Source organism: Chelmon rostratus, chromosome 2 (genome assembly GCF_017976325.1).
Source record: "Chelmon rostratus isolate fCheRos1 chromosome 2, fCheRos1.pri, whole genome shotgun sequence".
NCBI classification, from domain to species: domain Eukaryota; kingdom Metazoa; phylum Chordata; class Actinopteri; order Chaetodontiformes; family Chaetodontidae; genus Chelmon; species Chelmon rostratus.
Window position 1 is genome coordinate 17,491,372 of NC_055659.1, and position 11,656 is coordinate 17,503,027.

General features: G+C 42.0%; 1 protein-coding gene across 1 annotated transcript; it reads right to left on the minus strand.

The window, feature by feature from the left end:
- Positions 1–648: 648 nt before the first annotated feature.
- Positions 649–11,648, minus strand: eefsec (eukaryotic elongation factor, selenocysteine-tRNA-specific). The gene is made up of 7 exons (XM_041958315.1): positions 10,855–11,648; positions 8,954–9,161; positions 8,574–8,670; positions 7,419–7,583; positions 5,544–6,188; positions 3,834–3,990; positions 649–1,416 (listed from the first exon to the last, which is right to left on the minus strand). Exons 1-7 carry the CDS (start codon positions 11,156–11,158, stop codon positions 1,235–1,237), a joined length of 1,758 nt encoding a protein of 585 aa, XP_041814249.1. The 5' UTR covers positions 11,159–11,648; the 3' UTR covers positions 649–1,234.
- Between the last annotated feature and the right edge of the window lie 8 nt (positions 11,649–11,656).

An 11,656-nucleotide genomic window follows, 5' to 3' on the forward strand; every position in this document is an offset into this window, starting at 1 on the left:
TTCAGTTTGTACAACCCCCCGATTCCAAAAAAGTTGGGAAGTTGTATAAAACATAAATAAAAACAGAATGCAATGATTTTTAAATTAACTATAATTACGATAACGGTTTTACAAAGTGTTCTTGAGCCCACATAGTTTACCTGTGGAATGTTTTTGGAGCGTTCCACAACTTTCCCAGTCTTTTGTTGCTCCTGTCCCAACTTGTTAGAAACGTGTTGCTGCATCAAATTCAGAATAAGCAGATTTTTACAAAAATCAATGAAGCTCTTGAGGAAAAAAATCAAATATACTGTCTTTGTTTTGTTTTCAATTAAGTGCATGTCAAAAGGGGTTTTAATCAATTATTACGTTCTGTTTTATTCATGTTTTAAAAACCATCCCAACGTTTTTGGAATCTGGGTCGTCTGTTTTCTGCGTTGATCTGTTTTGACCACACATATGCAACAGAAGGTATCACACAAACTGGGGCAGTACATCATATTGTGCTTATGCAAAGAAAACACAATACAAAAAAAAGGTTCTGTACATAATTTACTGAGGAATTCAGCTTGTTCTTTGGGGACACAGTTATTGAATCAATGCTATTATATTCCTAATGTGTGCATTAAGGGCACTACCAATGATCAAACAGAAAATAAGAGTCAGAAATAGAGTTTCAGCATAGGTTTGCTTTATTTGTCTTTCTAAAAAAATCAGTATTCAGTTCAAGCCAAGCATCCTCTGGTATAGCTATTTTTCTGGGTAAAATGCAGCTCTACAAACTGCTGTTAAAGTTAATGAAATGAAAATATTGAAATATGAACAAATACTTTAAGAATCATGCAGCAACAGCCAGTGAATCCAAGCGTAAAACATAACACAGCCTTTATCCCTTCAGACAGTGAGAGCAGAGACCTGAGGTACCTGTGGAAATCTGAGTACAGTATTTCTACAGTGTTTGCTAATGTGTTTATGCTGGATGAGAAACATACTGAAAAGTTTGCCGCAAGTCAAAAGAACTGATTTATAAGAAAAAAAGCACTGACTTATTTCATACAACTCAAATGCAAAACAATCACAGTTTCACATGCGTTCAACATTCAACAAACTTTGCATTTCAGCAGACCCCATCCCCATAAAAAGAGGTATACTGAAGAAAGTTAACAGAGGCCAGTATTCCTCTCCCCTCTACGAGACCTCTGAAACTACACTCTGCCTGTCTGAAGCACAGTGACACGGCGTCAGGCTGAAATGGTCAAGACTGAACCATCTTTTTATGGGGATCAAACACATACCGTTTGAAATGTAAGTGAATGCTAACAGGCTGAGAATCTGTTTTGGGCTCCTCTTCATTTGCTGGTCCGCCTTTACTTCCACCCTTGCCTTTCTTCTTGGAGTTGGAGGATAACAACTGCTTTGTTTCTGGGCAAAGACCCTCTGAAGAAAACATAAACAGGCAGGTCAAGGTAAAAAGGTTGATTATCTATTATTAAAAAAAAAAAAAAAACAATAAAGAAACATTAAATAAATGGATCCCCTTATGTAATAAACCTCAATCCTACTGTCCTCCTATGTGCAGTAGGTCAACTTAATCATCTCAGTGTAGGTATATCTGATGCTTGATAGAGATCTTTTCTTCCCTGTTATGTGTGCAGGAGGTGCTGTATCGGTGCTTCTGTGTGCTGACCTCGAGATCAACTGATGCCTTCATCCTCCTGATGTAACTGATGAAAATGTGCGGAGAAGCAGGTCTCAGCTGCTGCTTGAGTCTCTGCATTAGTCTGGCTCATCCTGACTCTCCAGAATCAGGTCTCCTCTATCTGCTCATACATAACTCTTCGCTCGGGCCTCGTTCTCAGCCATATCGGACTGCTTGCACCTCATGCCTGCACTGCAAATTCTTCGATGCCATTCAGTGGGTTTCTGTATGCGTGTGTTTTCCAGGGCAGAAACTGGCTGCTTGTTTGCTGTTTTGCACACGGATGGTGAGAAATGTTCTGGGTTCATTGCTTTACACGCAGGCTGTCTGACCTCACGTACAAAACGGCGCCAGCATTCTTCTTGTTATCATTATGCCAATGTGAGGGTTGTTATGGTTGCAGTGCAGCCAGAAATCTCTTCTTGCTATCTACCATCAGCTGAAAATGTTGGTTTACCACCACAAAGCCCACTCACATCCCCCAGACTTAAATGATTTGTGTTCACATACAAGAGAGACGTACGAATTGCACTTATAGAGTTTGTCCTCAAATAAAATTTTAGGTATTTTTATGTTAAAAAAAAAACATGTATTACATCAACAATATAGAAAAATGCTGCACAGACTTGAGGGGGAATGTCACTATCACTGAAGCCTTGGAATCAAAGTTCAAACAGGGTCGCAAATGAATATCCAACAAGCAACAAATATGGCTATAAAGGGGCTTTGGTGGACAAATATAATAGGGTCAGTAGCTAAGTTAGCAGCGAATCTATTTGCAGCAACGCAACACCAGGTTGAAACTACAGAGTTTTCTGTGCTTCCACCAGATAAGATGAGAGGAATGATAATCTCGCTGGCACACTCAAATTCAAACTTCTAATTTCCAGATTTAACTGCTTTTGTGTTAAAATTATATAAAATATTATGAAAATTAATGGTTGGTGCTTGGTGATCTGGACTGTTGGTCAAACCAAACAAGCAAACTGATGGTATGACCTCAGGATTTGGGACATTTTGATGATGACTTTCTTTTTTTTTTTTTTCTTCCTTTTGTGGACCAAACAATTAACTGAATAACAGACAAAAGAGTCCGCAAACGAATAGATAATGAAAATAATTGCAACACTAGAAAGATAGCAGGTATGAGCAGTAGGTATGAACAGAAAAACATTAACCGGTGACGTCTGCATGAGAGCAGACGATTCTTTCTCCTGTCTTTTGTATGTGTCCTTACGGAAAGACAGAATATGAAAAATGGAAGCTCACAGTACAAATAGCCAAGTCATGTATTACTCATCAGATCAATATCTATGTGAAGAGGGAAAACACTCCTACTCACTGTATTATGAAGTGTTTCAGTTTTATATACAACTGGAATAAAACTACTTCAGACAGTTGCAACATGTACATTTGTGCCATCATGGAAATGGAAGGCTTGCAAAAGGCTTAACTTCCATATAGCCATGTCAGCAGTAAGATACAGTATGATAAATACACCTAAACCTGTCATGACATTGATACTAGTGTATTGATAAAGTATTGTAACAGACCGTATTCAGATATATGGCCGTATAAATGACTTGACCTACCCCTTATCAGCAGAATAGTGCCATCTTTGTCCTAATGCCCGCGGGGAGTCTCACTTGAACACGGCTAGAAGTCAGCGTTATATTCATACACGAAGATGTGTGTGTTAGTGTGTCTGAGCCTTTTGAGTATATGCAAGTGTGAGGCAGTGAAGAGGATGTAGGTGAGGTTCTCTTTCTAAATGTTTTTGTTTTCTCTTCCCTCCCGGTGTGGAGCAGTGGGTTCGGAGCAACAGAAGGTAAAATAAACACAGAGCAGACTTCCCCCGGAACACAGGCAATCCCCAGAGGAATCCCGGGAATGTGGCTCAGGATGTCGGGCCTACCACTCTTACCGCATCCTGAAAACTGTCCACGGAGCCCCAAAATTCGAGGAAAGATGGAGAAAGAGGGTGTGTGTGTGTGTGTGTGTATTGATGAAGAGGAAGACTTATCTATGTTGTCAAACTAAGCAACCACAACGATGATATGTGTGACTCAGCCTCCACTGAACATCATCAGTGGTTTGATTACTGGTGTGACACAGGCAATACAACAACGCATACATCCCTTCAGGTCATCCTTACCTTGCACCCGGATCTTGAACTTGCCGCTCTGTCCGAACCCACCCTCGATAACGCCAGTCTCCCCTGTCGACAGAGTGACCTTCAACCCAACAAAGAGCTGGAGGTTGGTCTCCTTCTTGAACAAGTTGCGGCCAATCACAGTATAATCGTCAGTCACCTGAGCACAAGACAGAGGGAGAGCGCCTTATGAGCTGCGGCACGCATGATAGATACGAAAGCTTAAAATGTGAAGAACGTGATCAGAAGAACTTGTTAAATGGTGTACAAGCATGTGATCCAATTATGTGAGAAAATATCAGGATGTGTTTCAGTCTGATCTCCTGTTTCCTTCCTCTGGTGTCGAGATCTTGTGCTTTGCCTTGATTTCACTCATTATCATGACAGGGCGAGGAAGAAGAGTCGATGATCTGTCCTGGGCCCTCACTAACTGCACCACTCGCTGTCAGACACATTCTCAAGGCTCGCCGCCTGGCTGTCTCGCTCTCCCTCTTTCATCCTCTTGCACATTTTATGCTATATTTGTTTGTGTTTCTTTCTTATCGTCCATCACTAAGTCGATCTTAACCCGTCACTAATCTGATAACAGGAGGGCACCGCTCTGTCTCCAACTCCAGCTCTGCCTCTCTCTTCTGCCTAACCCTCATTCATTCTTGAACATTTGACCCTGACGTCCCTCAAGCGTGACTGATGCGCTGATAAAAAAAAAAAAAATACAGTTGCTGTACACGTCTGACAGACCGCATGAATTGTGACTGGACGAGGCTGTCATATCTCAACAATGCCAGTAATGTGTTCTTTTGCAAAAAAGGAATTCTTGAAACATAACTGCCTCTTTCTGGAGTCACATGACCATGGTCTGACCTCGCACACACGCTGGTCTACTCCTGAGTCAGTGACTGGAGCTGTCAACAGCCCGAGGTGCTAACAGCAGGAAACTAGTTCACACACTTGACCCATGACCTGAATCTGACCCTGCATGAGCGTGCACAAAGAGAGAAACTGTACAGCAGAGAATGACACGAGTCATAACATATTCAGTGTGTCCACAGATGACAATACAAACAGTGAGAGGTCTGTGGGTGTTGACTTTTTGAAAAAATGTCAAATCAGGTGTTAAAGTCAATAAGAAAACAACAGAATTAGACAAGACGAGATATGGATCACTACAAACTGGAGCTCAGGATTTAGGACACAACATAGCAGCAATAATACCAAGAACATAAATCAAAATGGCATATGTGTGAGAGAGAGGGAGGAGTAGGGTGAGAGAGAGAAAGATGCTGGGCCACAGGGGTGAAGGTGAACTCACACAGTCATGTGGGTATTCCTGTGCCACTCAGGTGTGTCCAAACAATGCCAGCCTCTGACAGCTAGACAGGGCTAGTGGCGTCAGGCGGCCACCCACGCACACCTCTGTGTCGTCGCACATGCTTAGGCATGTGCACCCACCAGTGCCTCAAGCACTGCTCAGTAGGGCTGCATATGCATACTTGTTTGTGTGTACGTGTCTGTTTACGAATATACAATAGGGGCTCTGTCTAAGAGGCACGCTCCAGTGCCACCAGCAATGAGAAACATCCAAAGAAGAACCCGAGCCAGAAGAGGAGTACAAGGTGTCATGGAGGACAGAGGTGCAGGGACAACACTCAAGGTTAGGCAGAGAGGATGACAGTGAGAAAAACACTGATAAACTGTGGAGTGTACACTCACCCTCTCCACCTGTCCCTCCTTGTGTTTCGTCTTGTAGATGTGCAGACGAGGCAGGGCAGTCTCAGCATAGCCTTTATCTTCAAACCCCTGAAGCAGACGACCTTGGAAGGCCAACCGGCATGCGTTGGCGTGAATGTCTGTGTCCAGTTTGGAACCGATCACCAGGCAGAGTGAGGGACATGTGACTGGCCGCTCAAACTCCAATAAGGCCCATTGCTCTGGGTCAGGTCCTGAACTCGCCTCTCCCTGACCAGTGACATATTCATCCTGGTATAAGTATTCCCTTTCAAGGGTGAAGGGTGTTTCGAGTGAGCAGGGCTGTGATGGGGGTTGTTTAATGTCTGAAGGGGGCTCTGAAGCATCCAATGGTGGCAGGCCAAAGAAGGTGACCCTCGCCATGACTGTCTCGTGTCCCACAGTGATGTGGAACTTGGCACGGGTGGCAAGAGAGCCCTTGAAGTAGCCTATCTTCCTCACAGAGATGACAGCTGCGTAGAGGGTGCGTAGGGACCCTGGGGTGCACACCACACCCCGCTCTAACAGTTTAGGGTCAAACTGTGTCACACACACACCCACACGATCCCCCTGCATGGCCCCAGACACCGGCTTCCGAAACATCTGCACCGACTTTATCTTCTTGGTCACCTGAAGTCAGAGAGCATAGAGATACAATAAATAACATATTTCTTACATCTTTAATCTTTTATTTAACATCAATAGAACCGATTTGGAGCGCAATTCACAAGAAAGAACTGAAAGTTCATTAATCCAAACGTTAACTTCTTGCTGCTTAGCTCATAATGCTTTAGCCGTGTGTGTTTAATGTTTAGTTGCTTTGTTTTGTTTTTTTTTACCATTTTCAAATATTTCTTTAGTTTCAACTTAAATTCTACATTTAAACCCTTGAAAATTAAGAAGGACAACAGCCTGAGATTAAATACAGAAAAAAACATCTGTTTTTATCTCCTCAGTACAGGGATGGTTCATACATGTTTAAGGGGAAAGGCCCTACAGAGGATTAAGATTTTCTGTCAATAAACACGCACATATAGAAGTAACAGCTCATAAATATGCACTTGCAGTTTAAGCTACATCTTTCTTTAAAAAAAACACACACATATATATATATATATATATATATATATATATATATATATATATATATATATATATATATATATATATATATATATATATATATATACAATAAAAGTTTCATGTGGTTTCTTTGTGAAGGAAAAAAAATACATTTTGGCAAAAAATCATAGTTGAATACATATATATTTAAATAATATCAAGCTTTGATAAAAACTTAATTACAGCCTGAATGATGTGCTTTGTTTTGTCTAAACTACACACCTCTGAACAAATCACAAGTCTACAAATGAACAATTAAAAGATATCTATCTAACTACCTGTCCATCTTCCCATCTATGATTGTGGGATCTGGCATACCACAATGTCTCTGTGGTTGTTTTTGTTGTGTGTTAACATAAACCGACCAAATCAACAGCAGTGGCACAGATCGAGGCTTTGTCACAAATGATAATTTAGCCATTTGCTGCCACCAAGAGGTGAACATGAAACCTGCAGACAAAACTGCTGACCCTGGCTGAAAGTGTGCATCTGGTCTAAATTACCCAACTCCTGTGCTGTCAGTCCACCCCCAGTCTCCTCATCCTTCCCTCACATTAAACCGACACATCCTCTGAACCCACTCGGCCATCCCTCCCTCTGTCTGTCCACTTTCAGTCAACTTCTGAACTTCCGAAAACTCTGTGGTTTCTGCAAAAGAATTTCCAGCACTCTGGTATGCCACTTGCTTGTAAATACTGTATCAGAGATTCAGAATTCATGGCCATTTTGGGAGCATACCTTTAGTGCTGGGATTTCCACAGTGTCATTGATGGCCAACGACCCCTGCAGGATGGTTCCAGTCATGACTGTTCCCTGACCACGGATGGAGAAGCAATGGTCCACAGCCATGAGAAGGTCACCTCCGGGGTCTCTCCGAGGGAGGTATGTCTGTTTCTTCAAAAGCTGAGAATGACAACCAAAAGGGCTAGAAGACAGACTCATTTATTTACACCCAAAGATAAATGCAGTCATAATACTGCAAGGTCACAGATACACAAATATAAAACCAGATAACGGAGAGGGACAGGCACTAATTACATCCACAGCTAGCTAGTGCTGTCTGATTTTGTGGTGGCTTTACAAACACTGTCTGATACACACTGTCTCTTGTGTTATAAGTGCTTGGCTGACCCTGATGTGTGAGTCATACTGCTGTTTCAAACACCCAGGGAAGAATGCCGTGTAAGGTTCCACAACTACTTTTTTACGTTTTCATTCTTTTCTCAGATTGTTAAATCTGACAGAGCTTAACAACGGTGCAGCCTGACTGATAAAATTAGCCTAATCGATATCAGCTCATTGCAAATATATTGGTGCCAGCGTACAGGTCAGCTGAAAATTAAGAAACTGCAGAACAGGAATTCAAAAGACATGTTTGAGGTCATTTAAGAAACAGTGAATCGTTACCATAAATACATAGTTTGTCCATCGAGAGCACTGACAAGTTTATTTTTAACTAAAAAATATTCTACTTAGTATGCATGGTGACAACAAAAATTTAAAAAAAATACCGGTATATCCTTATCAATCATTTTGTGATGATTGATACAATATTTTTAATTATTTAATACTGAGATCTGTAGGCCTAAAAATTCAGTCTTGGTCAGGCTACAGATAAGCAACAAAACAACACGGACTTCAGTTTGTTTGAATGTCTTGAACTACGGCTTCTCCTTGATTATTTGAATCATTATCTACCATGAGATTAATTAGTCTATTTTTTCATTAATTTTGTTTAGTTTCAGTTGTACATAAAGTAAACACAGCCAAGGTCCCGCTGTATTTTTTTTTTTGTTTTACCACCACTTGAATGATATCAGCTGACTAAAGTTAAAACTTTTGTGCTCTTTTCAGCTAAAGTAGTAACAAATCCAGTGTGTTTCTGGAATTTACCTCTATTAAGTCTGACACTCCATGTGGCTCCTCTGTGTCAGGAGCCTCTGGGCCCCCAGGCTTCGCTGCTACAGCAATCACAGGACATTCCTTAAATCTGACCAACAGAGAAACAGCCATATTGGAATTACTTCATGCTTTGATGCTGAGGTAACAATTAAAGTTACTTGGAATAAAAAACAATTGGGCCTGACAGACAGACTGCTGGAATGCAGACAGAATGTGTAATGAATGAGGGAAAATTGGATGAGAGATTTAATCCTGAGCCAATGGGAACTACACGGGATGCCATAGCCCACTTAGCTGTCTGGGCCCACATGACACAGCCACTACCAGTACACATATCCAGATGCATTCTTTTACTTGTATTAAATGCAGACCTGGTGCTCTCCAGTGTTTTGTGAAGTCTTTTGGTCATTTTCTCAATGGCACTCTGTCTCTTGTTGGGTGGCAGCAGGTCAGTTTTGTTCAAGACGACCACCATGCGAGGGCAGGTCAGCTCTCCTATCAGCAGACATTCTGCTGTTTGAGTCTGCACCCCCTTCACCACATCCACCACCAGCATCATGAGGTCAATGATTTGGGCACCTATAGAAGGTTTAAATGCAAACAATAATCAAGAAGATGTGAGATGTTACTGACATGGTAGAAAAGCTGAGTGCTGAAGCAAAACAACAACAACAGTAATTTGTGATGAAATACATTCCACCTTCCCTGTTGTGCATCTACACAATGATGTAAAAACTGTGAGCAGAGACTGCGAAGAGACTATGAAGCTGACAGCAGCAATGCAAACAGGAGTGGACACAGATACCCACAAATAAGAGTAGAACAAGAAGAGAAATTAGGGGAGGGGTGCACAACGGCAAAAAGAGAGCAAAAGGCTAGAGGGTTGAAACTAGAGCTGCCGCTCACTTGGTTGTCTTTCCTTTCCCTCTTTTCTTTTCCTGACTTTGGCAGTCTCTCTTTCCTGTGCTCTCCCCATAAGGGACAGGAGGGAAGTTTAATACATACCCCAATCCCCATACTTTCCTTCCTCCCTAATCTACAGCATGTGCCACCCCACTGGCTCATAGGCTTCATTCAGTAGGTTGGTTACAGCAGCATTCAGTGTTCAAGTGCCTCTAGTCTGTTTTAATACTGGGATCACTTCCACCACAGTCTGCTTGTGTCACACTCTTTAAGTTGAAAAATGTTGGATCTTGGGTGTTCATTTGTGCGACATACAAGATGGACTAAAAGAAAAAGCAGGCAATAGAAACAGTGTCCCTCATATTATCCGGTCTGCACAGCCGTACCACTGTAGTTATTTATCATCAAATCAAGTCAACCATCATCTAGTCACCAACTATCCAAGTCACGAAACACGATCATTGAGTCATACACATGATCAATATAGCGATTTGCAGAGAAAAGGCGCCCTCTGCTGGAAAGGTTAAACTTGTGCGTAATAACAGTGAGGATGTAGTTTAAGCAATCCCACTGTGGCTATGACTGCAGCTTTAAGACCGTCAGTCATCTTTGTCAAGAGCACGGGATGGGACAAGTAATAAAAATCATCTCATGTTCTATTGCAATGTGTTATTGACAAACTGGTACTAATATATTTTTTGATATTGTTATTGATACACACTGACACCAAGTAGTACCAGTGAGCATTACATTTCACAATTTTTAATTTGAAGAAATTCAGTTCTGTTTTATGTCAATTAAGCCATTTCCAGTTTCAGGCTGTTTTGCATTTGGGTGATGGAGACTTGAACAGAACTGAGATATATTTCATGTTATCAGTAACACCTGTGCTTTTCCTGCTGTGACAAGTCAGAATGTCTGCTGTGAAAAACGCCAATTTGAGAGACATGCTTTTGTCTACAATTGTAAATACACTCATTGGGCAGTTTTTTTAGGTGCACCTAGCTGAAACTAATGCAGTCTAATTCAACAGTCGTGCAATAAATCATAGCTGCATGAAGGTTATAATGTTCAGTATAGTGAGAGGTGTTTCTAATATTTAGTCCAGCCTCAATTATATAAAAATGAATCAACACCTTCAAAACAAGCATTATAATCTTCATAACGGTAGAATGTATTTCAGGGCCGATGTGCTGAACTGCATGCGTGTACCTAATAAATTGGAAACTGCGTGTAGCTGGCGCGGTGTGTTTGCTGTCAACAACCAAACAGCGGTCAACGTATCCTGACTGTAGCCTACGCGTTTATCACCCTTTCATGTGCTGTCATCAGAGTGACACCTAACATCAAAACGTTATAGAGAACTCACCCCCAATAATAGTCCGAATAAGAGAGGCGTGTCCCGGGCAATCAACCAGGGTGAACTGCAGGCTGTCATACGGCTGCTGGCCTCCGGTGTCCCGCAGATGATCAGGAAGGTCCACCGTGAAGGAGGAGAAGCCGAGGTCCAGCGTGATGCCTCTCTCACGGGACTGTGGGTTCTTGTCGAAGGCAGCCGTGGATGCGGTGCTGCTCAGCGCCCTGGCAAGCGACGTCTTCCCGCTGTCGACATGTCCGAGCACCCCGATGTTGAAATTTAACGTTTTGGTGCGACTTTCAGCAGACTCTGACATTTTGACACCAGTTTGATGTAATGTTAACCAGAGTGCGTATTTTTCTTTACTCGAAGCTGGACCTTGAACTCAGCTCCGACGGAAACATTACACGCTGTTATTTGCTGTCCACGGTCTGTTCGTTCGTTGGTAACCGCTTACTAAACCCCACACACCTTCTGTAACACGCTGTTTTAGTTAGTTTGGGGCCTACAAAACTGAGTTAGCTGTAGTTAAGAGTTTCGCATTACTTCAGCGTGTTATCAGTTGAGAGAAACGTTTTGCCTGGTGTCAGTGCACGGCATCCTGAGGACAACACGCCGAAACGGAACGGGTTTTTTCAGCTAATAAAAGTAAAAGGAGAAAGACTGACCTTCCATATTGGCTCTGTGATTAAAACATGACTGTAAAATGTCGATGGTGCGATGAAAATCAGCTGTCTTTTTAGTTCTGTATTCTTTTGAGACTCTTATTACACTTTGACAAGTTTCTAGCGGTTTCTACAACGACAAAGCCGAT

What these genes read in the sequence shown, in the direction of transcription:
- eefsec (XM_041958315.1), bottom strand. Translation starts at nt 11,158, where the DNA reads ATGTCAGAGTCTGCTGAAAGTCGCACCAAAACGTTAAATTTCAACATC. An exon ending in TGGAAATCCCAGCACTAAAG is followed by an intron (nt 6,189 to 7,418) that starts GTATGCTCCCAA and finishes CTCTGACTTCAG; the next exon opens with GTGACCAAGAAGATAAAGTC. An exon ending in AGGAGGGACAGGTGGAGAGG is followed by an intron (nt 3,991 to 5,543) that starts GTGAGTGTACAC and finishes TCTTGTGCTCAG; the next exon opens with GTGACTGACGATTATACTGT.